The sequence below is a fragment of the Zalophus californianus genome, chromosome 3 (assembly GCF_009762305.2).
Source record: "Zalophus californianus isolate mZalCal1 chromosome 3, mZalCal1.pri.v2, whole genome shotgun sequence".
Classification (NCBI taxonomy): domain Eukaryota; kingdom Metazoa; phylum Chordata; class Mammalia; order Carnivora; family Otariidae; genus Zalophus; species Zalophus californianus.
The window spans coordinates 176,338,166-176,364,255 of NC_045597.1; the positions used below are offsets into that span (position 1 = coordinate 176,338,166).

General features: G+C 48.2%; 1 protein-coding gene and 1 long non-coding RNA gene across 12 annotated transcripts in view; one reads left to right on the forward strand and one right to left on the reverse strand.

Annotated features, from left to right (window-relative positions):
* Positions 1-15,187, forward strand: part of TTLL4 (tubulin tyrosine ligase like 4) — a 35,739-nt gene extending 20,552 nt beyond the window's left edge. For 10 of the 11 annotated variants that reach the window (XM_027590308.2, XM_027590312.2, XM_027590317.2 and 7 more), the window contains 17 exons: positions 394-506; positions 862-925; positions 4,755-4,876; positions 5,271-5,381; positions 5,740-5,816; positions 6,509-6,700; positions 6,801-6,883; positions 7,114-7,242; positions 8,700-8,822; positions 9,129-9,227; positions 9,549-9,683; positions 10,098-10,235; positions 11,609-11,711; positions 12,337-12,547; positions 12,687-12,757; positions 13,162-13,247; positions 13,676-15,187. In XM_027590308.2, coding sequence (XP_027446109.2) covers positions 394-506; positions 862-925; positions 4,755-4,876; positions 5,271-5,381; positions 5,740-5,816; positions 6,509-6,700; positions 6,801-6,883; positions 7,114-7,242; positions 8,700-8,822; positions 9,129-9,227; positions 9,549-9,683; positions 10,098-10,235; positions 11,609-11,711; positions 12,337-12,547; positions 12,687-12,757; positions 13,162-13,247; positions 13,676-13,934 — 2,116 coding nt within the window. In that variant the 3' untranslated portion in view covers positions 13,935-15,187. The remainder of the gene's footprint in view (positions 1-393; positions 507-861; positions 926-4,754; positions 4,877-5,270; positions 5,382-5,739; positions 5,817-6,508; positions 6,701-6,800; positions 6,884-7,113; positions 7,243-8,699; positions 8,823-9,128; positions 9,228-9,548; positions 9,684-10,097; positions 10,236-11,608; positions 11,712-12,336; positions 12,548-12,686; positions 12,758-13,161; positions 13,248-13,675) is intronic. The other variant, XM_027590318.2, reaches the window with a different exon arrangement.
* LOC113920109 lies at positions 1-25,914 on the reverse strand. Its single transcript, XR_003519234.2, has 4 exons — positions 25,261-25,914; positions 23,353-23,411; positions 19,200-19,326; positions 1-85 (listed from the first exon to the last, which is right to left on the reverse strand). It is a non-coding gene; the product is annotated as an uncharacterized LOC113920109 (long non-coding RNA).
* Between the last annotated feature and the right edge of the window lie 176 nt (positions 25,915-26,090).

Here is a 26,090-nt window from a genome sequence, read left to right on the forward strand (position 1 = left end):
CCTGGCTCCTTCTCTTGTGCCTTGTTACTTCTCTGGAACCTTGGTCCACCAAGGCCTTGTTCGGAATTCCCAGAGGTCCAGGGATCTGTGAAGTCAATTACCAGACATTCATTGATGGTATTTTGTATGCAGAATTTTGCACTGAGGTGCTGTGGAGGGACTTCAGAGAAGATGGGAGACAGAGTGCCTCTCTGCACAACAGGGGCTGTAGGGTTGAGGAACTATGGCTAGACCTAAGCTCTGAGGGCAAGAAAAATGAGTTGTGAGATCCGGGCAAGAGACGGCAGGTTGGTGAGTAGGGAGGAGACAAATACTGGGAGGTGATGAAGGAATGAGCATCTAGCTGTGACCTCTCTCTTACGGACTGGGCTGGGGCATGGTTCTTTCTTATAGTTCACCTACAGACCCCCAGCTAGACCTGGGTGAGGCTGAAGATCTAGAAGAAGAGCTAGTAGCAGATGGTTTGGAGGACTGCTGCAGCCATGATGAGAATGAAGAGGAAGAGGGTGAGTAAGGGACCCTCTCCCCTCCCAACTGGGAAGTGGTCGCCACCCATGTGGGAAGGGGGCTGACAGTTGTATACTGGGTCCTTGACTCATTTATCCCCTACCGTAATCATTTGCCTTGTGGGTGTAAGGGCGGTAGTGGCTTCTGGGAAATTGGTTCACTAGCCCTGCGGTCCACCAGTCTTCTTTCCTCTGTGCTACTGCCAAGCTCACGGAAGGCAGTGCAAGGCGGCAGGGTGGTGCTCGTGGCTCCGCAGGAAGGCTGAGGCAAGATGCCCAAGGAAGAGATGCCTAGGCTTGGTGGGTTTGCGTAGCAGCCTCTCTCAGTGGGACGTCTCTGCTCTTTCCCCTCCAGGAGACTCAGAGTGTTCCTCAGTCAGTGCTGTCTCCACCAGCGAGTCAGTAGCAGTGATCTCTCGGTGAGTGTTGTGTCGATCGTTGGTACAGGCTCATTTGCTCTCTCTTTAAGATTATAAAGAGGGGGGCACTTGGGTGGCTCAGTTGGTCAAGCTTCTGACTCTTGGTTTCAGCTCAGATCATGATCTCTGCACTCAGTGGGGAGTCTGCTTGAAGATTCTCTCCCTTACCATCCCCCCACCCCCCGCTTGCTCGCTTGCACACTCTCTCTCTCTCTCTCAAATAAATCTTTAAAAAAAAAAGATTATAAAGTCATTAATGGCCCTGTTAACTGTAACTCATTTTTACCAGATTTTTACATTTGGGACTTCAGTTTTCAAACAAGGACCAATGGAAGTCTCTTCATGTAGGCCCTTCCTTTACAAAACAGGTTGTTGGAGGATGCTGCATAACTGAGATGGGAGTCAGGGGAGAGGAAGGAATGCAGGACTGTGAGGAAGTTACAATAAACGAGGGCGTGTCATTGTGCTAAAGATCTTTGGAACTGGCTAAAGGGTCATATATGGCATCTTTCGGGTAGAAAGTTAACACGCTTCATTCAGCATAATCTTGTTCCCCTCACCGCTTCCCACCTTGCCTCATTATGTATTATGTTGGTCTATTAAATATTATGAAGAACCCCCCTCCCCAAAGTACTAAACATTAAAGTTTTTTTTTTTTTAAATAACTTCTATTGAAAATGTAAAAAAAAAAAACAAAAACCCCCGAAGTTCAAGTATTGACAATTGGTGAGTTTTGTTCTGTTTTTCATGCAAAATGTCTCTTCATTTTAATGAAAAGCCACCTGTGTCAAGGCTAACCCATACCTATCATACGCAGCACCCACACTCAGCTAGCTTTTCTCTGCGTCCGCTGTGCCTCAGATGAAGCCAGGGGGACCAGGAGCCTTCCATGCTTTGGTTAGTGTGGACAAGGCCAGCTGCGGCTCTGTGCGTGTGATGGTGGCGGCGACTGTATCAGTTTCAAAGCGCCGAGCCAGCAAGGGGGGAGAGCTGTTTGCAAAGTGGAGAGACAGAAGTAGGGCTTTCTGTGAAGGGCGATAGAAATCCTGTCTTAGGTACCTCGAGTCTGGTGCCTTGGTTCTGTGACTTAGAGCCTAAACTGTCCTCCTTCCAGAAAAAAAAAAGGTACATCTGGATGTTGCCCGAGGACCTCTGCTCTCCATAAGAGAAGGGCATTTATTATGTGATTGACTTGGAGTCTCATGTTTTCCATACTTAAGGGTGCTCTAGGTTTGTCCCTCCTTTGAGACAGCTGCATGGCCCTTTACTTAACTTTTTGGATTTATAAGATAAAATTCACCAAAGGTGTTTATTCATAATTTGTTTCTTGGTTAATCTAACTCCTACAAGATGTACTGTCCTTATCTACACCAGGCTTAAATGGATTTTCACACAAATGAAGGTTGATGAGTTCCAAACCACTTTGCATTTTAAGGATGACTAAAATCAGAAATACTTTTGGATTGTTAAAATCATTTTCTCTGAATTGTGAGAGAGGTATATATTTTATTATAGAAAAGTTGACAATTATAGAAAGGTCATTGAAAACACTGTTTCTGTTTCTCTACCTAGCAATAGTTTATTGTCTTTCCTGTTGCATATTCTTTTTCTCTAAGAATCACTTAATTTTAGGGCTGGAGGTCATTAAGTCCAGACTCTTTTTTCAGATAATGAATATTGAGGACCAGAGAAGTTAACTATTGTGGGGTCATAGTTTCCAACACTGCTAGACCAGAAGCCAGGCCTCTTGAGGATGATCAGTCCAGTACTCTTGAGAGGCAGCTAACAAAGATTTTCTGCCTTTTTTTTTAATTAAACTTTTGATTTTGAGACGATTACAAATTCACATGCAGTTGTAAGAAATGATACAGAGATTCCCCTCAACTCTTTACTCAGTTTCCCCCAGTGGTGACATCTGGCAAAACTAGGGTGATGTAGTATAACCAAGATAGTAATATTAGTCAAGATACACATACGTACATCACTGCAGGAATCCCTCCTGTTGTCCTAATCGCCATACCCACTTCCCTCCTATGACTAGCCCCTCCTTATAAGATGCTTGGCAACCACTAATCTGTTCTATAATTTAGTCATTTTAGGAATATTATACAAATAGAATGATCGCCGTGTGTAACTTTTTGGGAGGGGCTTTTTTTACTCGGCGTATTTGCTGCAGATTTATCTAGGTTGTTGCATGCATTGAGGTTTTTCATTCCTTTTTATTGCTGAGTAATGTTGTGTGGTGTGGATGTATGTACCACAGTACATTTGCCTGTTGAAGGATATTTGGGTTACTTCCAGTTTGGGCTATTACGAATAAAGCTGCTGTAAACCATCATGTACATAATTTTTTAAAAAATTTTTGTTTTTTTTTAAGTAATCTCTACAGCCAATGTGGGGCTCGAACTCACAACCCCAAGATTAAGAGTCATAGGCTCTACCGTTGGAGCCAACCAGGCGACCCTCATGTACATATTTTTGTGTGAACATAAGTCTTCATCCCTCTGAAATCAATGTCCAGGAGTGCAGTTGCTGGGTCGTATGGTAGTTGCATATTTAGTGTTTTTGTTCTTTTCTTTTTTTTTTTTTTTAATTTTATTTATTTATTTATTTTAGAGAGTGAGCACTAGCTGGGGGAGGAGCAAAGGTGGGGGAGAAGGAGGGGAAAAGAATCTCAAGCTGACTCCGAGCTGAGTGCGGAGCCCGATGCGGGGCTGGATCTCACAACCCTGAGATCATTACCTAGTTGACCGACTGAGCCACCCAGGCACCCGACATGTTTAATTTTTGATGGCTATACCATTTTACATTCCTGTTTTGTCTTTGTTTCTAAATCTTAACTCCCTGATTTTCAGCAATCTTAATACTCTGTAAATTAAAAGCCTTCGAAATAAAATATTTTGGATGAGGAATTAAGAGTTGGAATTATTTAACTGAGAATTAGTATTTAACTTGACCCAGTAACACTCTTTAAAAATCTTTAAGATTTTAAACACTGAAATGGTTTCCATACTAGTGCCTCTTCTGTTGTGCTGGAAAATAACAGGCAGAACGGCTCTTTATAAGCTAAAGATTAATCGTAAATAGTAATTTTTGTGGGTCATGTCAGCCCAGTAGAGAGAGTAATAACTATTTTCTTCTTCCTCAGTGCTATTTAAAGACATGGTCTGGGTCTGTCTGCTTGTACCTGGCACATAGTTGAGGTGTTCAGTTTTTAGAGGCCCTTGAGATCACCTTGGCTGAGCCATCTGCCCCAGATTCCCAGTCCTGTGTTATCACACTGTTACATAAAAACCTGATGTCCCGGGTCATTTCCAAAATGGAGAAGAGCCTTCATCATCTGCATATCTTCAGATTAGCCTAAATATAAAACGAGTTAGAAGTATCCCTATTTCTTCCCTTTCTGTTGCTTTTTCTTTCCTTTTGGTTTTTAAAACTGTCTATACGTCTTCTTAGGTCTTTTCTGCTCTTCCTTATTTTTCATTGTCCGTATCAATTGTTTTTGCTCCTCATTTACTCCTCTTTCTTCAAGTGTCGCATACCTGCTCTCAGAACCACTCTTTCCAGGGGCTTCCCCTGCCTGTGGCCTGTCACCGGAAATTTTGGGGCTATATCACAGAAGGAAGTATTGGAAAGTCTGGTCTTTAGGTGACATGTAACGGTGCTGGCCCTGGCACAGTATGGATTCCTGTTTGCAAAATAATTACTGAGTACTTGTCTTTGTAGAATCACAATGTGGAAGACTGGACCCTGAAGGAAATGATGGAGTAACAGCCCTTCAGGGCTGTAGCCTCCCCTTTCTCTACCACACGTCTGTTTTGCATCCTAGGAGCTGTGCGGAGATTCTGACCAAACCCCTCTCCACTGAGAAAATTGTCCGGCCAGCCCTCATCTACAGCCTCTTTCCCAACGTGCCCCCTACCATCTATTTTGGCACCCGGGATGAGAGAGGTAAACCCGGGCAAGTGTCTAAGCCCAGAAGTGCCCCCAGGAGTAGGATGCTAGCGAAGTTGGGAGGAGGTGGCAGTAGGGTGCAAGGGGCTTTCCAGAATGACCTTTCTGGTGCTCAGTTCCCCGGTCTGATATGGGGAACTTTTCCCTGTCCGTCCCTGAGCTGACCCTTGTCAGCCCCATAACCTGACCTTGTTTCTTCTCCCTTCCAACCTCCTTCCTGTCCGTGTTCCTCAACCTGCCATTTCTCCCACTAAGGGTGCTCCTTTGAAACTCTGGCCTAGAACACTCCTTAGTGACTTGTCTCCCTAGTGAAGGTTGAGCACCTGTGCCACCTTTCCCCTTCTAACCCTGACTCTCCTGCTCTTCTTCATCCCCCATCCCCTTTCCCCAGTGGAGAAACTTCCCTGGGAGCAGAGGAAGCTGCTCCGGTGGAAGATGAGCACAGTGACCCCCAACATTGTCAAGCAGACCATTGGACGGTCCCACTTCAAAATCAGCAAGAGTAAGTCACCTGCCTTACTGCGAGCCTGTCCTCTGCCCCGACAGATGGGCTGTGGGCGGGAGGAGGGCCCTAGGGACCTCCTGCTCTGCGGGGACCCTGACCTGGAGTTTCCACCTCCTAGGAAGACATGGCTCTGAAGTCCTTCTGAGCCGGAGCCTGGTCCTCAGAGTTAGAAGACAGAGAGCTGTTGTTCTCTTTGTGACCCCAGGGTCTCATGTAGGACAGCTCCATGGCAACTCTTAGAAAACGGGGTCTGGGAGCTGTGCCCAGGCCTGGCAGTATTTCTGGGACCTCTGAGCCTCTCTGTCCCAAGGACTGAGCTGCTAGCAGGACTGACTCCCTGATGTGCCTTCTGTAGGAAATGATGACTGGCTGGGCTGCTGGGGTCACCACATGAAGTCTCCTAGTTTCCGATCCATTCGGGAGCATCAGAAGGTAGGTGTCCTTTCTGGCGAGCCCTTCCCCTGGACTTCGGACCAGGCAGGAGGAGGTTGGTGTGGGCAGGGGGGCAAGAGGAGGATGACCGCGAAGCCAGGAACATGCATAGAGGAGCGGAGGCGGTACAGGAGGAGGGGGCAGCGGGGCCCTGGCGGGTCACGTATGTCTAGTGGCGCAGCTGCCGCCTCCCAAAGACACTTTCTCCTCTGGTGTGTCTTGAGATGCGGCACGTGTTTCCATGAATCATATCTCTCCTGTGACCACTGTGCATTGCCTCCGGTCCTCCAAGCTGGATATGCACAAAGAGGACTCTGGTCTTATGTTGCAACAAAGGAGTCCCTTGCCCCCAGACCTCATGAAGGCCAGGTGCTTTCCTGTCTTTGCTCTGCAGGCTGTCACGGCAAAAGACACTTAAGGGGAATATCATGCCTGACCTCACGGTTCTCTGGCTATTCATGAGCTATCAGCTCCTCGGGGGCACTACATTTTGGTGTTTTTTGTTTGTGTTTTAATCATCTTTTGGTGAGTGCTCAGCAAGGGAGTACTTACCATCAGATGGTGATGGTAAAGATGGATCAAGAGCTCAGAGCATTGCTAAGGAAGTTGGAAGGGCACCAGTGAGCCTTGCTGTCTTCCTCCTGGCCTCACCTGGGCCCTCTCCCTGCTCTCACCCTTTGTCCCTTCTGTAGCTAAACCACTTCCCAGGTTCCTTCCAGATTGGGCGAAAGGACCGACTGTGGCGGAACCTGTCTCGCATGCAGAGCCGCTTTGGCAAGAAGGAGTTCAGCTTCTTCCCCCAGTCCTTCATCCTGCCCCAGGATGCCAAGCTCCTGCGCAAAGCCTGGGACAGCAGCAGCCGGCAGAAGTGGATTGTTAAACCGGTGGGTGGATCGCGGTGGGCGGCGGGCCGTGGTCTGAGAGTGCGGACGATGGCATACTGGGCTGGCAGCACAGCTCATCGCCTTTCCACTTGACTTCTAGCCAGCGTCAGCCCGAGGCATTGGCATCCAGGTCATTCACAAGTGGAGTCAGCTCCCCAAGCGAAGGCCCCTCCTGGTACAGAGGTGAGCCTGCCTCCAGCTCACATCCGCTCCTCATTCTCCCATCTCCTCAGCCCGGGGGTTCCCTTTTTATAGTGAGTGTTCTTCTGCCCTTTGTCCTCCCAGCCATCGACCTCCGTCAGCCAGCGGTTTTAAGGTCTTTGCCTCGGGGACTGTTGACTGGCTCTTGCTGTTTTACCCACCGAGCCCTGTCTTGTCGGTCCTGTCCCTAAAGCTGGCCCTTCCCTATTTAGGTATCTACACAAACCCTACCTCATCAGCGGCAGCAAGTTCGATCTGCGAATCTATGTTTACGTCACCTCCTACGATCCTCTGCGGATTTACCTCTTTTCAGATGGACTCGTCCGCTTTGCCAGTTGCAAGTATGTGGTCGTACTGAGGCCTCACACTGACAGCTCTGGGGATTTGTTTTCCTGAGAACGAGGGAAACTGGAGGATGCCAGGCAGAAAAACAACACATTGTGGTAGTTTTTGTTGGCAAAGGAGAAGGAGGGGTGTATCTGGAAAACCCAATCTTCCTTTCCTCTTGTGTGGCTCCTATTACATAGAACACTTCACTTCCGCCACGTCTGGTCAGCGAATGCGTGGGGCTCTTCTCCACAGGAAGCAGTTCTCTGCAACACCAGCTGGGTATCCTGCATTTTAACTCCCCTTCTGACACTGGCAACGCGCCCCCTCCCCCCTCCCCCCCCCCCGCCAGGGTCCGAGCTCCCAGCTTGGGGCTCTTTCTCACGAGGTTGCCCCTTCCTCCTGCTTCAGATGCCTGTCACCAATCCGGGTGCCCCCTGTGCTTCTCATTGGTCAGCTAGAAGTCAGAGGTTCCTGGGACCCCCTTCTCAGCTTCCATTAATTTGCTAGAGCAGCTCATCATAAGAGGAGATGGTAGTTCGGTTACAGGCTAACGTCCAGATAGAAGAGACGAGGTGGGGTGTCAGGAGATAAGGCACAGGACAGCGTGTATGGCAAGGGGCACAGAGCTCCCCTGCCCTCTCTGGGCACCACTCTCCCAGCACATGCCACAGGCTCACCCACCCAGAACACGTACCCTGTACTTTTGGGGTTTTATGGAGGCTTCATCACATAGGCATGATTGATCGTTAATTCTGTTTTCAGCCCTTTTCCCTCTTAAGAGGGGGGGCAGGGCCGAAAATTCCAAGCTTCTAACCATGGCTTGGTCTGTCTGGTGATCAGACCCTATCCGGGAGCCCACCCGAAGTCACCTCATTAGAACACAGGACACTCCTATCACCAGGAAATTACAAGGGTTTCAGGAGCTGGGGTCAAAGACCAAATATTAGTCAAAAGATGCTCTTATAGTGCTCTTCTCACTGAGGAATTTATACGGGATTTAGGAGCTCTGTGCCAGGAACCAGGGGCAGAGACACACATGTAAGTTTCTTGTTATAAATCGCATTGTCACATGGGGAAGAGGAAATGAGAAGGTTCTCGACCTCACTGAATGTGGGGTGAGTCTTCCTGCAGGACTGAGGTGGGATGAAGGAGATGAGTCCCACATACCTTGCCCTACACTTCTCTTCCACCTGGCTGGTCCTCTGTATCCTTTGTTGTCTCCTTTTATAAGGAACGAGTAAACACAAGTAAACTGGTTTCCTGAGTTTTGTGAGCGGCTCATGATAAAAGAGCTGTGGTATTCTAGAAACCTTACCAATAGACATACGTCTCAGGCTCTTGCGCCTGAGATCTGAAATCTGAAAAGATCTGAAAAGATCTGTCTGTTTGTCCTTTACTGCCTCGGGATTTGGGGCAATGTCCACCTGCCGTTTCCCTGTCTTACCTCTGCCTTTCTCCTCACTTCCAGGTACTCCCCTTCCATGAAGAGCCTTGGCAACAAGTTCATGCACCTGACCAACTACAGTGTCAATAAAAAGAATGCCGAGTACCAGGCCAATGCCGATGCAACGGCCTGCCAGGGCCACAAATGGTACCCAGGCGGCGTCCCCGTCAGGCGGAGGCCTAGGGGAACACAGGGTTCTGGGCTTTGGGGAGGTTCAGGGGCTTGGGTCAGTGGAGGATTGATGTAAGACCCAAAGGTTATGTAAACACTGGGCAATTCAGAATTGGTCTGTTTCTGTCCAAGCTCCTCTCTTTCTTAATTGAAAACCTCAAAAGAAGAGACATGGAGAGAACGCCTTTGGACCTCTTACTCCTTTTTCTTTTCTCTTTTCTTCATCACCCGTTCATAGAATATAACCCCAGACACTCCCTCCCCTTCCCCCCTGCTTTGCAGGGCACTGAAGGCTTTATGGAACTACCTGAGCCAGAAGGGAGTCAATATTGATGCCATCTGGGAGAAGATAAAGGATGTTGTTGTCAAAACCATCATCTCGTGAGTCACACTACCACCCTGGGTGTGGGGCCTGCCGCTGCACCCCTTGGCTCATGGGCCTTCACACGGCTGCGCCCCAGATGCCGACCACGCTGTGCGTGAGTTTCTGAGGACAGGGACTAGGAAGGAGTGGATGGAATTCTGCTCTTTTACTGAACTTCCTCTCCAGAAGCTGGCTCCAGATCAGAGGCATCTCTTGGGAGCTGCTTTTCCTGGGGTGCTTCTGTTCTCCCATCTCTGGGCAGCTCCCCCGGTCCGGGCAGTATAGGTAGGGCTCTCCGGGAGGAGCTGGGCTGAAGACTTGGCCTTCCCCGTGACCAGGTCCGAACCCTATGTGACCAGCCTACTGAAGATGTACGTGCGGCGGCCGTACAGCTGCCACGAGCTCTTCGGTTTTGACATCATGTTGGATGAGAACCTCAAGCCCTGGGTCCTGGAGGTCAACATCTCCCCGAGGTAGGTGCAAGTCTCAGGGCGCTCCGAGTACAACCCTGCCTGTATCCTCACAATCCTCTTGCCACTCTGGCCTCGCTGACTTTGGGAAGACCTTTCCTGCGCTAGAATTTGTGTTTTCCCTTCGTGATCTGTTTTTCGCTCCTTCGCTCATTCTTGGCCATGATCTCAAGCTTCTTTTGAGGATGGAGAGAGATTGTTAAAAGTTGCTCTTTCCAGCTTGATCCCTACCACATGCTTTTCCCCTAGCAAACGAAGGTCGTAGTCAGGAACCAGGTTATTCACTCTCGGGGGGGGGCAAGGAGTCCCCCACGGTGGTGCTCAGGAGTCGGGAAGGCAGGGTACACACAGGGCTAGCACTGACTCGGGCGCATAGCCGGAAACCGCTTTACTACTCCTTGTTCCCTTTCTCCAAAGCCTCCACTCCAACTCTCCCCTGGACATCAGTATCAAAGGCCAGATGATCCGGGACCTTCTGAACCTGGCAGGCTTTGTTCTGCCCAACGCAGGGGATGTCGTGTCCAGCTCCAGCAGCTCCGGCAGCTCCAGCGCCAGGTCAGCCGGCAGCATGAGCAGCCCCCTGAGGACTGTGGGAAGGAAGGGTGCCCGGGCGCCGCCTCCTGCTGGGTCTCCCGTGCTGCGCAGTCTGCCCCCACAGTCTTCCCACACACCTCTTCCCACGTCAGTGCCCCTTAAAAGCATGGCTGGTTATATTGTTCCCAGCTCAGAAATCTCCACAGGGCCTGGGGAATCAGCTTTTAACTCCTCACAGGGACATTCGGGGCCCCGGCCTCCTTTCCCCAGGTGCCCCTCCCTTTACTCCTCTTCCTGGCTCCTGTGCTCTGACAAAGCAGTCACTCCTAGAACCTCAGAGTTGGAAGGGTCAGCGAATCGAGTCTCCTCTCTGAAATGTGTGTGGCTTCTCACTGTCCCTCCATAGTGTCCCCTCCTCTGCTCATGGGGTTGCTTCCTCCCGACATTCCCCTCCGTCAGACCTCCCTGTTGGGACCTCACCCACCCACGGGAGCCTAGCTGAGGGCAGCATCTTCATGAAGCCAGCTCCACGTGCGCTGTCTCCACCACAGCCCCGAACCTCTTAGAACCACTCTTGAGGGAAGGGAGCTAATATTTAGTTGGGACCTGCTGTGTGTAAGGAGAAACCTGTAGCTTATCTCCACCACAACCCCCTAAGGTTGGTATTAGTATCCTCAGGTGACAGATGAGGACACGAGATCCCTGGGATTAGGCAGCCCACCCACGGTTATTCAGCCACAAAGTGGTAGAGCTGGGATTCCAGTCCTGGTTTGCTGGGAACAGCACTTGCTTTCCACACCACGCCTTGTAGCCTCCGGCGTGGCTCTGTGCCGTGGCTGTCCTTTGACCCCTGCCGTCCTGTGAGCTCTGTGGAGGCCGTCTTCGTGTCTCTCAGCAGTAATTGTAGTGATGTGGGTGAGGACGCTGGGCAGGGAGTCCTGTAGTGTGCCCAGGGCCACACACCCAGTGCTGAGCTGGGTATTTCGGAGGTGTCCACCAAATCCAACTAAACTGACCTACGCAGCGATTATTCCAGAGTCCTCTTTTTTACCACTGACATGCAACCCAGCGAGCATGCCTTGTGCTCTTCTAGTTATTCTGTGGTATTTGATCTTTGATGCTCAGACAGGCTGCTTGAGTAGAGTGCACTGCAGTCTCATCTACTTGAGTAACAAATATCTGTTCAAACTTCTTTGTCTTCTCTTGAGAAGGGGGTGACTCCCACCAACAAACCACTTAACCTTGGTGCCCCAGTGAGTCCCCTGACCCCAACCAAGAGTTGTCTTCCTCCTCCAGCTAAGCTAAGGGTCCTGAAATGGACCCTGTCTCCACATGTCCTCAGGATGTGAAGCTGCTGACCTTACGCTTTGCTTTCTTTCCATCCACTGTGTTAGCCTGCCCAGCTCCCCCAGTGATAAATGTCGAATGGCCCCGGAGCATTTCACTGCACAGAAGATGAAGAAAGCCTATTATCTGACCCAGAAAATTCCTGATCAGGTAGGAGATTACCCTCCACCCCCAAGTGCCAACAGAAAGTTTCCCTGGTGAAATATTTAGGAGCGCAAGGCAAGCAGTTTTCCCTCTCTCTAACCCAGCTCCGGGGTCCCTTGGTGTGCAGGGATCTGCTGGCATATGTGTGGTTCCAGGGGAGAGTTGATGGCCTTTATCACGTGGTCAACCACTGCTCTTAGCCAAATGCTATACTAGCCATCCCCTGTTGTCAGAGCCGTAGACCCTTTGGGTTTCTTTCTTGAGGTGCAGTGAGCCCCGGGGAGGCTTGATGTCTTCTTGGAGCAAATGAGAGTAGTAGACTGAAGGCAGATGCCAGATCTCAGTTGCTAGATTCTGGGCTTGACTCCATCCAGCCAACCTCTTAAAACCTCCGTGCTCCAGGGGCTCCCCCGCCCAGACCAAGAGTATCTTCTCCAGACAGCAAAGCTCAGTAGGCTTGGGAACAGACAAGGTCCTGAGCTGACCCACTAGTCAGCCTTGGTGTTCCCTTGGGAGTCCTGGAGCGCTAGGACCTCAGAGCTGTGCTCACCGTCCCCCAGCTTTTTGATCCTCTGCCTCCAGCTCACACCCTCTTGTCACACTCTCTTCCTCTCCGTTCCTTGGGCCTTAGGACTTCTATGCATCTGTGCTGGATGTCCTGACGCCAGATGACGTTCGGATTCTGGTTGAGATGGAGGATGAGTTTTCTCGCCGTGGTCAATTTGAACGAATTTTTCCTTCTCGAATCTCCTCTCGCTATCTCCGCTTTTTTGAGCAGCCACGATATTTCAACATTCTCACCACCCAATGGGAACAGAAGTACCATGGCAACAAGCTCAAAGGTGATGTGTCCTCCTTGTCCACAGGAGGCCATGTTTAATGAGTGATTAAATTCTGGTACACAATGGGGCCTCCCTGACAAGGAGAATTGACCAGTTGATTCCACCCTCTTAAGTCCCACCCCTGCTAATCTTGTCCTAGGAGTAGATCTGCTTCGGAGTTGGTGCTACAAAGGGTTCCACACAGGAGCCATCTCTGATGCGGCTCCAGTGGTGAGTGACGCCATTGCAGGGGAGGGGGGCAACTCCAGTCGGCACCCTCAGTCCTCCAGCTTAAGAGCGCAGCATGGGTTGGACGTAGGTTCAGACCCTCTCACTTCTCCGCTAGGCCCTGTCTCTGTGTCTCCCGACCTTTCCCTTTCAGGGAATAGTGGCCTCCAGGATTCCCTGGGTGCCTTTCTTTCAAGGGTCAAAGAGTGCTTTGTAGCCTCAACTTCTTGTCTGAATCTGGAGAAAACAGAGATTCTTGTCCCAGATGGGCCCATGCCTGAAGGGTAGGGAAGAGGAGAGCCCCATGATCACTCAGAGGTAGAGCCGGGAGAGAGTCCCAGGACCCTAAACACTCCCGCCTGACTCCTGCCTAGCCCTTTTGGCCTCACTGCTTCCTTTGTTTTTAGTGGTCCCTCCCAACATCACTTCTGACCGTCCCAAAGGGGGATGTGGCACTCAGTGCTCTCTCCAAATCAGAGACTGACAAGCTGGGGTGAGTGCTGTCTGGGCAAGGGAAGGGTGTTGGGTGCTGCTGCGAGTTCAGGGAGTTTTCTTCTTCCTCTCTTCCCACATTATGATGAGATCAGCGTTCTCCATTTGGGGGGGGGTGGGCGGCTCCTCTGCCTGGTGGCTCCCCATCTGCCCGGCCCAGTCAAGCCGGAGCGCAGGGTTAACCTCTCAGCTGTGCCCACTGCCCGTGGGCTCCTTGAGGTCTCCTCTCACACGTTCCCGTTTGCACCAAGCTCCCCAGCCTTCAGATAAAGAAGATGTATTTTATGGTTCTCTCTCTCTCCATGTAACTATGGTGTGTAGCCCTGTCAGGTCGTGAATGCCTGCTCCAGACTCTGAGGGCAGATCACAGGCTAAAGTCCCAGCTACACAGCCATCTCAGCCATTTCTTTCCCCACCCGTTTCCTTCAGAAAACACAGCTTCTCCGAGGGAAGCATACCACTCTCTGAAGACGGGACCATCCCGAAGCCCAAGAAGACCCAAGCTGGCCTTTCTCCTCTCCCCAGGAAACCCAGTTCTTCCAAGGACAGTGAGGACACCAGCAAAGAGCCCAGCGTCTCCACCCAGATGTTACCTCTGATGAAGTACTCTGGGCAGACTTCGAGACTGTCTGCTTCCCCCACCTCCCAGTCAACCGGTGACTCACTCCTGGCTGCTGTGAGCCCGTGACTGGCCTCCCTCCACTCGCCCCTGCCTAGGAGCACCGGTATTAGCTACCTCATGGGAACTGGCCGGCCGGCTGGCTGGTCAGCCAGCCTGAGCCCCAGCCCCTTCCTCAAAGTTTTTTTTGTTTTTTTTTTTTTTTTGAAGTGGTTGAATTGCAGAGATGGGTATCTGGAGGGGTGGTGGGAATGTGGAATGGGGAGAAGGTGAGGAAGGTTCACTGGCTGGTACCTCATATCTTCGCAGAGAAGCCACTGATGGCCACTCAGCCTTATAAAGCAGGGTTTGGTTTCTAACTTCAGAGAGCCGTGTGTGGTTTGTTTCCGACCTTGGTTCGGCGATTAAGTCACAGCTCTGGAGGAGAAACCGCACTGAACACATTTGGGCCTGAAGTCCTTTGCCTGTAATTGAGGAGGTCCCTCCAAAGGTCCTTATCTCCTCAGGTCTCACCCTCAGTCCCGGCACCCCACACCCTGTCCTGAGGACACTTTGAGAAACCTTGAGTCTTCCTCAGTAGGCAGGCAGGGAGAGCCCGCACACGGATAAACCCACTTCCTGTCGTCCTCGTCTTAAGGGCTTCACTTCCTCCAGCACCCAGCGGCCAGAAGTCCTGAGCCTTTGTATTCTGACCTCACGTCACGACCTGTCCAACCTTCTGGACTTCTCTCAGGGATGTTAGTTCTTGGTGCTCTGTGAGGTGAGAGGTCTCGTGAGCTTTGCAAATTTCCTGTGGCCCCAGTGAAGGAGCCCAGATAATCAGTTGCTGTTGTCTCTGTCCATCCATCGAAGGACACAGTCCAGGGCAGGAGCTCTGATTTCATGTCCCCTCAACACAGAGGGAGTCTCGGCTTCTGCTTACTCCCGTCACAGTCTCTGATTAGCGGGGTCTGGCTCCCAGGTCACGAGGGCAAGTGGAGTCTGGTGGCGTGGCAGGTGGGTTTCAGGAGCAGTCACCCCTGTAGGATGGCTTTCTAGCCGGACCGCTGACGAAACTCTCGTAGTCTTAACTGAATCTGCCTCCCCAAGACCCAGTAAGATGGCAAGTGTGGGATAAATGTCGACTGAGTGAACGGTGCCTATGAAGAACACGAGCCCCCGAGCCGGGCGTTCTGCTCCTTTCCTGGGGCAGAGTGGTGTCCAGGGGAAGTACACAGTGTGATAGTGTGGATCAGAAAGGTGCTTTTCGGGCGCCTGGGTGGCTCAGTTGGTTGAGCGACTGCCTTCGGCTTGGGTCATGATCCTGGAGTCCCGGGATCGAGTTCCGCATCGGGCTCCCTGCTCGGCAGGGAGTCTGCTTCTCCCTCTGACCCTCCCCCCTCTCATGCTCTCTCTCTCTCTCTCTCTCTCTCTTTCTCTCTCTCTCTCTCTCTCATTCTCTCTCTCAAATAAATAAATAAAATCTTAAAAAAAAAAAAAGGTGCTTTTCCCTCGAACTGTGCTCCTCCTCGACCCAGCACTTCCTGGGAGCTGCTCACTCCTGCCCCAGCCCTGCGGTTTCTTTACTTTGGTTTTCTAGCAATGGTGCCCAAGGAGCAGCCCCCTGGCCCCAGGCTCTCTGCCTTCATTCTCCGAGTTTTGGAAAGACCATCACCCTGCTTCGTGGCTCCTGGAGTTCTAAGTGGCGAGTTGGGATGGAGCCATAGAAAAGTCACTGAGAGGCCTGCCTGGGTTCAAGGCCACCCAGTAGATGGCTACACTGGCCAGTCGGAAGGCCATGTTGACAGCTGTGAAGAAAGCTTGGTGGCAAAGTCCTCAGCAGCAAGGACGTCAAAGCCAGGACCAGCGGAGAGGCCCGGCAGTCTAGTTAAATCCCTTCCAATAGAATTGAAGCCAGCTCCGCCCCCCCGTCCCACCTGCATGCAGTACCCTAGTGCCAGGTCAAACAAACCTTGTGATGGGGGCAGGACCCGGCCTTCCTAACAGAGCTGGCCACCTGCTTCAGTACTTTTGGGGTGGCTGGTCTGGGGTGAGGGCTTTGGTCCGGAGGGCCGGCTGTGCTGGTTTGCTCCTTGGAAAGCAACTTGAGGCCTTCAGCCCACCCTCTGAGAGTCCCCAGACGGCATCCCCCCCGTAATGAGAAGGGGGAGGGGACCGGCGTTGCAGCAGCGTGGGCTTGGGGGGTGGGGTGGGAGGAGGGCTTAGTTAAGCAAGTAATGAAAATAAGTGTCCTTAGTAGTTTAAAGCATCTTTGTACGGACATTATTTTTAATTTCCATCCCATCACAGCATCTGAAGGTGTGAGTGTTTTGCCAGATGGGAGAAAGGAATGGGGCTTATAGTCCCCCTTCACCCTTGAGAGAAAATTGAACCTTGCTTGAGCATTCAGCATACATGTTTAGCAATGAATACCCACGGTATAAGGTATTCAGCTAAATAAGGACTTTGGGGGAAGTAATGAAATTTTTCAAAAGTTTTAACTTTGGAGCTATAGTAGGGTAAGTGTCAGAACGTGTCCACTGTTTTTCTAAATTGATGACTTACACCCAGTCCCTGTTTGGAGACTGGGGAGAAACACGGGGTATTTCCGGATCAGTGGAGTGGGGCGCTGGGGTGGGGGCATGGAGGGTGGTCACTATTCCTGTTCACTTCAGATTCACTCAAGATTGATCAGAAACTAATTTAGAATGCATACTGATAAAGAGGTGGTGGTGTGATAGGAAGAGCGCATGGACCTTGTAGTCTGACCTTGGATTCTAATCTCAGTTTTGCTGTGTGACCTTGGGCATGTCATCTAACTTTCTAAAGTCCGGTGTTTTAAGATTTTATTTATCTATTTATTTATGAGAGCACACATGCATGAACAAGGGGCAAGAAGGAGAGGGAGAGAATCTCAAGCAGACTCCGCACTGAGCGTGGAGCTGGATGCGGGGCTCAATCCCACCACCCCGAGATCAGTACCGGAGCTGAAACCAAGAGTTGGATGCCCAAGCAAGTGAGCTACTCAGGCACCCCTAAAGTCACATGTTTTAAATAACATGAAAATGATACCTACATTGCAGGGCTGTGAAAATTAAGCAAGCCATAGTAAAAGTACTTAGGACGTAAAGGGAACTTAATATATAACACGGTCACTCCTTTCTCCATTTGCTGTCCAAGCCCTGTTCCTCGGCTAGGGGAAGGCAGGCGAGAAATGTAAAGCCCTTTCCACAGGGAAGTGAAGCAGCTGAGACATTTTAGAGGTGAGGAAGGCCAGAACAGGCTTTATATGCCTCATCACCCCCAGACAAACACTACCAGCATTATTCATTCTACTGTTTTACTCTTCATTGAGGGTTACTTTGGTTAATGTTTTACAGAATACTTAGGGCGCCTGGGTGGCTCAGCTGGATAAACGTCTGCCTTTGGCTCAGGTCATGGTCCCAGGGTCCTGGGATCGAGCCCCGCATCGGGCTCCCTGCTCAGCGGGAAGCCTGCTTCTCTCTCTCTCCCTCTGCCTGCCGCTCCCCCTGCTTGTGCTCTCTTTCCATCAAATAAATAAAATTAAAATATTTTACAGAATACAAATTCCCTGGGACAGGAAACACATTAAGCATTGCAAGTATGTGAATTGAATGAAATTATTCAGCCCTATCCCAAGAGAAACGTTGATGGAAAAGGAAGAGCAGGGGAGCACTAGGGACCAGGTGGCTGGAAGGGGGAGGAGCAGGGTCCAGAAAGCGGGAGATCTTGAACTGGAGCTGGAGCCAAGAACATGCACAGACCCAACAGCTATGCCAAGGACAGTTGTTATAGGTGCATTCTTAAGCTCTTAGGCTATTTGTTGAGGGCGACTATCCCTCTCGCCATGGCTGAACGACACACCTGGCTGCCCCCTGAGTCCATCCAACCCTGGGCCAGTGAAGGAGGTGGATAACCCAGCACATGGTAGGTACTTCCATGTCCTGTCAGCTGAATTAGTTAAATAAGGGGGGCACCAAAGGCAGCTGGGGGACCTCCCCTTCTCGTTTCCCCTGGATTTGTCCTTTTAAGACCTAAGATTAAGCTGTGTGCTTACTGGTTGAATCCCCCAACTGCTTTGAGACTTTTCAGAGATGTGTAGCTGAGGGACCTCTGTCTCATGCCACTTGTGATTCTGATCCAGCCTCTCAAACCTTCTTGGCCTTTGGACCGCCCCCAACCCCCCACCAGAGTTTTCATCCTCTTTAATGTCCAGGGATCAATAGATGCTCTTTTGACATGACCTTTCATCAGCTTCGGAGCAATGAAAGCTGCAAGCAATCATATGTTGCTCTTGGCAGATTTCTTACATAGATGAAAGCACACGAGAAGGATCAATAGTTGTTTTCTAAAACCCATTTGTGCCTTTATTATAATGGACTTGGACACAGAATGCTAGGGACTGTTACTGGGAAAGCTAACACAATTTGAAAAACTCTTTTCTCTTCATGCTTCAATTAGTGAAGTGGGGAGACCAAACCATACTTCATTGGCTAGTTATGAGGGTTAAATGGGGGGGAGGATGTATGGAAAAAATTAGGCAAAGTGATAACATACAGTTCAGATTTAAAATAGATTCTAGGGGCTCCTGGCTGGCTCAGTCAGAAGAGCATGTGACTTTTGATCTCCAGGTTGTGAATTAAAACCCCATGTTGGGTGTAGAGATTACTTAAATAAAACTTTAAAAAAGGGGGGGTGCCCAGGTGGCTTAGTCGGTTAAGCATCTGCCTTCGGCTCAGGTCATGATCCTAGGGTCCTGGGATCGAGTCGCACATCGGGGGAGCCTGCTTCTCTCTCTCCCTCTGTCTACCATTCTGCCTACTTGTGCTCTCTCTCTCTCTCTCTCTGTGTCAAATAAATAAAATCTTAAAAAAAATAAAACTATAATGATGCAGGTTCAGAGATTTGGTGTATGTTCTTCAGTGAGGAGCCAATGGGGCGAAGCTACCATCTACGAATATGACTGAACCTCTAAGAATGTTACTGAGACCAAATGACGGGGCAGCGTGACTGGGCCTCCACCCGTTCTCCCAGGTGCCTGCTGCAGGTGCACCCTGGATGGCGTCCTGCGTGGACAGCCGCTCCTCCAGAGACACGGGTGTGGCTGGAAAGGGAGCCTTGCCCTTGCATCCCATGCAAGGCACATTCAAGGAGAACCTGGTGTTAAACTATTGTAGAGGACCTGCTTCTGGGTCTGGGTTGCTACGTAGCTGAGCAGTTCCTTCATTGGGATCTATTGAAAGCCAGACCTTGACATAAGGGGATGGGGATGGGAAAAGGGCAAAACAAAAGAAAGCCAAAATACAAGAAAAACTACGAGGAGACACCACTTACGTAGTAAGATAGCTCACATGAAAAAGGCTGAAAATACCATGTGTCAGCGTGGATGCGGAGCAACTGGAATGCATACATTGCTTGTGGGAATGCAAAATGGTACATTGGAAAACAGCTTGGTAGTTTCCTGTAAAGTGAAACATACTCTTAGCATATGACCCAGCAATTCACTCCCGCATGCAAATGTTCATAGCAGCTTTATTCATAGAGCAAACACTTGGAAACAACCCAAATATCCAACACCTACTGAATAAATTGTGATATATCTGTTCAATACTACTCAGGGAAAAAAAAGGAATAAACTGGGGCTCCTGGGTGGTCTGGGTGGCTCAAGTCAGTTCAGTCTCTGACCCTTGACTTTGGCTCAGGTCATGATCTCAGGGTCCTGAGATCAAGCCCTGCGTTGGCTCTGTGCTGGGTGTGGAGCCTACTTAGGATTCTCTCTCTCCCTCTGCCTCCCCCAGCCCCCTGCCTTGGCATGCACACTCACATTCTCTCTCTCTCTCTCTCTCTCAATCTCTCTCTCTCTCAAAAAAACAACCAACTGATACATGCAATAATATGGAAGAATCTCAAGAGTATTGTGCTAAATCAAAGAAGCCAGAAACAAAAAACTATGTATGTTATTTTATTATTATTTATTTATTTGAGAAAGAGAGAGAGAGTGAGAGAGCCCAAGATGGGGGAGGGTCACAGGAAGAAGCAGACTCTCCTCTGAGTGGGGAGCCCGATGCAGGGCTTGATCCCGGGACTCCAGAATCATGACCTGAACCTAAGGCAGCCCGCCAACCCACTGAGCCACCCAGGTGCCCCAGAACTATGTACAATATGATTCCACTTATATAACATTCTAGAAAAGGCAAACTGTAGTGACAGAAAGCATATCAGTGGTTGCTAGAGACTGTAGATGAGGGTGGGGATTGACTGTTCAGGGGCACTTTGGAAATACTTTATTTTGATTGTGGTAGTGGTTGCATGACGGTACATTTGTTGAAAGTAGTCGAACTATACACTCCAGATGGGTGAGTTTTATCATATGTACGTATATGAAGCTGACTTTCTAAAAAGGACAAGGAGATACCATTTCATCATGCATATACAAATTAAAGACAATGAGATAACACTAGAATAATTAAAATTTAAAAGGCAATCAAGACCAAATGTTGGAGAGGTTATACAATTGGGGCTTTCACATCTGACGCGTGTGAGTGTAAATGGTACAACTGCTATGAGACACCAGCAGTTTCTTGTGAGTTATCATATATCTACCTTCGATTCAGCATTTCCAGTCCTAGATAGTCCCTCCGCAATAAAACAATATGCTCATCAGAAATGTTTGTTGCATCTTTCTTCAACATAATAAAGAGTAGGAAACAACCCAAGTGTCTCTCAATAGAAGATCAGATAAACTGGTCTGAAGTATTACCATTCATCAATAAAAAGAAATAAACTACTGGTTTATTCAACAACATGAATCTCAAAAAATTTATGCTGCATAAAAGAAGCCAGTTGCAAAAGAGTACACACAGTGCAACTCATGGAGTTCAAGAACAGAGAAAAATAACCTGTGGGGATTAAAATCGGGGCAATGTTTCCTTCTGGGAGTTAATAGTGTGGTAGGAAAAGGGGTACCAGGGAACTTTCTGGAGTGATGGCAATGCTCTATTCTTGATAGGGGTCTTGTTTACACATGTAATGCACTAGTTAAAACTCATCAAGTTGTGCACTTAAAACCTGTGCATTAATTTTAAGATAGCACTTTTTTTTTAGAAATTGGGGTGACATTGACATAAAATTAACTTTTTTTTTTTAAGAATTATTAGAGAAAGTGCAAGTAGGGGGAGGGCAGAGGGAGAGAGAGAGAGAGAATCCTCAAGCAGACTCCCCACTGAGTGCGGAACTTGATGTGGGGCTTGAATTCAGGACTCCAAGATCATGACCTGAGCCAAAATCGAGTCAGCTGCTTAAGCGATTGATCCACTCAGGCGCCCCCAAAATAACTGTTTTAAAGTGAACAATTCAGTGGCATTTAATATATTCACAGTGTTGTGTGACCACCATCACTCTCTAGTTCCAAGACATTCTCATCCATCTAAAAGGAAACCCCAGCACCCCTACCCCCCACCCTCACTTCCTGTTTGCTGTTTCTATAGTGTCAACGTCTAGTGCGTTGGGGTCCCTGGGTAAGGGTCGCGAAATCACCGGGACACAGGGGATGCAGAGCAAAGGCAGCACTTGCAACTGCATGCTGTCGTTTATTTTCCACATAGCTATATACTTGTAGCAATCAGGTAAGCATAACACTATGTACTTTCACACATAATGGGATTAAACTAACATCCTTGAAGAAAGATACATTAAAGAATTCTCTCAGCCACCCTTCCTCTGGAGACAGCATGTTTTTGTCCTAAGGAGGGACGCCTCTAATCTAGGCAAGAGCCACTTCTTGCAGATCCAGGCATTCAGAACTTGCAACATGAGGTAAGGGGAAGAGAACATTTTCTCCTCCTTGCTCAGGTTTGCCTGGCTTTCCTAACTCTCACTGCAGTCCTTGAATGACCCTGGCTCGCAAGGGGCCTGCAAGCCTATGCCATCTCACTATAGATTTACTATTGTGGATATTTCATGTAAATGGAATCCTACAATTTGTGATCTTTTGTGTCTGGCTTCTCTCACTTAGTGTATTTTCAAGGTTCATCCACTCCATAGCATGTATCAGTACATCATTCCTTTTTATGGCCAAATAATATTCCATCATATGCATATGTAGGTTCACAACCCTCTCAGGAGTTTTCCTGGTGTAATCTGAAACCAGGCCCCATATGAAGAGGGCAGGGAGAGACTGAAGAAAGAAGCAGGCCACTCCAGGTTGGCAGGTGACAATTTTAATACTAGCAAAGGGAACTTACATCTGCAAGGTGAATGGATCCCTGTACCCATTAGTCATAATATCGTCAGTGCATGATATATTTCAAATTTGAAAGATAGTTCACTTGAAACCAGACAACCCAAATCTGAATGCTCTTTGGCAGAGGAATACAAATTTTAAGTCAACTCCCTTGTTGGGGAATTGATTCAAAATCAGGACCATGGGCTTGGTAAGTGCCAATTTGTATCTCAGCAATCATATCTGAGACTATAGCTGAGATAAATATCACTGATTCTGTTCCCTCTATTAGATGGGAAAAACTTTAAATCCGTGGAGATGAAAGACAGTTTTTTGTTTTTGTTTTTGTTTTTTCGCAATTCCTCTCTAGCCTCAACAAATGACCTTTCTTATGGGTTGTGCTATTAATAGATGAAGTCTCGGACTCGGACTTGAAAATCTCATCATGATATATTTCAGAAGAGAAATCAGTCACTGGAAGAGGTATTACAGACATTTTATTAATATGTATACTTCTTTCCAGACAGTGGACGTTTGAGCAAAATAAATACTAGCTATCGCTTACTGGGTTTCCATTTTGACTCAGGCGTTGTTCTTGGAGTAGACACACACGAGCATGCACATACACGCACACTCACACACTCTTATCAAAAAATTCCTTCAATATTGGTATGATTATTATCTCTATTTTTCAGATAAGAAAAATGAGGTTCAAAGAGGTTGGATGACTTGTGCAAGGTTATTGAATGAACTAATGAATGCATGTACTGTCCAGTTTCTTAGTGCCTTGTAGCAGTTACAGACTTCAGATATCAATGGGAAGACCGGGCCTGAAGGAAGGAGGCACAGAGCCCTGCATCAGGCTCTGTGCTCAGCATGGAGTCCGCTGAAGATTCTCTCTGTCTCCCTTCCCCTCTGTTCCTCCCCCTGTTTGCGTGTGTATGCGCTCTCTCTCTCTAAAATAAAATCTTTTTGGGCGTCTGGGTGACTCAGATGGTTAAGTGTCTGCCTTCGGCTCAGGTCATGATCCCAGGGTCCTGGGATTGAGTCCCGCATCGGGCTCCTTGCTCAGCAGGGAGTCTGCTTCTCCCTCTCCCTCTGACTCTCCCCCTGCTTGTTCTCTCTCTCTCTCACAAATGAATAAATAAAATCTTAAAAAATAAAATAAAATAAAATCTTTTAAAAAAAATCTATTTTATTTGTACCACTCTAAATAAAGTGGCTTCCATTTAACTCTAGAATAAAATGGCCTGCATTCGCACTTACAGATCTCTTAGTGATTACATATCCTAAAGTTTATCCCACGATGTACCCCAGAGATGCAGCTGTAAAAAAAGAGAAGAGACTTCATAAAATGGAGTCTGGAAGCTCAAACTGCAAATTAGATTTTATTTTATTTATATGAGAAGCCAAATTCAAGACCTGTGCTATCCATCATAGCAATCAACCTGTAGCTAAACAATTCTACAGAGATACCTGTAGTATCATTAAAAAGAATTGCTAGCTCCCATCTGACACCTATCTTGACAACCCTCTCCCCTAATATTGGAGATGGTAAACCAAGTCCTCAGTATAAAAGATAACATACGTTGGGAGTCAAGAACAATTTTTAAGGGAGACAGCAATAAAGAATATTTTCTAATTTAAAATCTATGTGATTGTTTCCAGCCAAGATGAAGTAGTAGGGACTAGATTTGCCCTCCCCCATGAAACAACTAAAAAATGGACAAAATATGAAACAATGATTTTCAGACACTGGACATCAGGCAGCATAGGACAGTGACCTGAGAGTTGGGAAACAAAAAATACAATCCTTTCGGTTGCCCCAGCTTACTACCTGGAGAGAGTTTCTAGACCAAAGCTCAGGGAACTGGACCCCAGGTGGAGCTTGGTAGAGCCCCTGAGCTGAAGAAGGAGAACTAGGAGTCGGGGCTGCCAGGAATTCTTAGGGGAATTCCCAAAGAGGAGAGCTCCACACAGAAAGAGGGACAGGAAGAACGCTCAGGAGATCTACAGAGTGTCCCTTTTGAGTCTTCAGCTCAATTCTGATCAGCGCATGTGTGGGAAGAAACCACCCAAGCCTGGGGGGAAAACCCACCTAAGGGCATAATCCTCAGAACTCATATAAGGACAGGAAAGGATTATGTTCCCCCCAAAGTAGAAAAAAATGTAAAATTCATGGGACATCAGATTGAACATTCAGAAGGGGATCACCTTGATAGTGGGGAAAAATTAGTCCTAAAGTCTGTTCTAATCCCACCTAACAGAATTGAAAATCTACATGGTTGAAATCATTTATTTCCCATCTTTGGAGATGGTTGACTTTCCATCTGGTCCCTCACTAAATATTCATTAAGTGACTGTAAAGTTGAATAGAGATTTTTACTTTGTCTAGATTTTGGCATCCAACTCCCCAGTTACACAAATGTGAGGGAAGACATGGGTGAGAACGTCACAGAAGTGGAATCAGGTGTGCCATTTGTCGGGGAGCCATACTATCCCATCCCCTTCAAGGTCTTTCCAGCTGGACTAAGAATCAAATTGACATGAGACGGAGAAAATAAAATCTAACAGGGTACATACAGGGAATCCAAACAGACATGGAAATTCCAAAGACAGGCAAAACGAGGGATATATGTCATCCTGACCTAATGAGAAGGGGGTTGGGGTCTGGGACTTCAGAGGGAAGGAATGCAATTCACAGGGCAGGAATGTTGGTAATTGGATGTTTTCCCTGCCGTACAGATGGGTCACTCAGATAAAACTTATCTCTGGTAATAACCATTATTTTGGGAAAGATCCCCAATTTAAAGTCTTCTAACTAGTTAAGGAAAGGGCCAAAGTTTCTATTGAGCCCTCAGGATCTTAATTGCCTTCAGCTCGAAATAATCTTCATGCCAAAGTGGCCCATCTTGGGGCAGCCTGGCCTGGGCCCCTATACATTCCATGTCTATTTTCTCCTCTATCTTGCTTGTGTTCCATTTAGCAGCAGGTGAATCCAGGATAAAGCTATAAAATCAAACATCCCCATAAGTGTTTAGAACATGCGATGGCAACTCTTTTTTGGTGGCACCTTGGAGGCAGTAGGTTGCTTTAGGATGAAATGGAACATCTCATTCCAGCTACTGGCTGCCAGAGACTCACTGAAGTGGATGAGGAACGCAGACTTCGTACCTTTTAGGAGAAGCACGTGGCCACAGATGTTGCTTCCGATGTTCTGGGTGAAGAATGGCAAGTTTCGTGGTCTGGAGCAAGGGTGGCGATAACAAACAAGGCTTCCCCACAAAGCAGGTGCTCTTGATCCATGGCCGTGTCCGCCTGATGCTGGGTAAGGGGCATTCCCGCTACAGACCAAGGAGGACTGGAGAGAGAAAGCGCAAATCTGTTCAGGGTTGCATTGTGGACGCCGATCTCAGGCTTCTCAACTTGGTCATTGTTAAAAAAAAAAACAAAACTGGGGCCCCAAAGAGCTAGCAGAATCCACAAGCTTTTCAGTCTTTCTGAAGAAGATGATGTCCGCCCGTATGTTGTGAGAAAGCCCCTAAAAAAGGAGGTAAGAAACCTAGAACCAAAGCGCCCAAGATTCAGCGTCTTGGTCCTCTGTGTGTCCTCCAACCCAAATGTCGGCGAATCACTCTGAAGAAACAGCGTACAGAGAAAAGTAAGTAAGAGGGTGCAGAATATGCTCAACCTTTGGCCAAGAGAATGAAGGAGGCCAAAGAAAAGCACCAAGCACAGATTGCCAAGAGACGGGAGTATCCTCTTTGAGAGCTTCTACCTCTGAGTCCAAACAAAAATGAGATTTTTCTAAGAGTAGCAAATAAATAAGATCAGACATCAGATTTCAAAAAAAAAAAAAAAACCGAAAAACAAAAAACCCAGCTAAAAGCCAAAAACCAAATATGTGATGACAGCACAGAAACTGTTTACTTCATTTTGAACAGACAATGTGCCCATTGTTTGGTAGCATTACGGCATCCTTGTTACACAATTATCCACAAAAT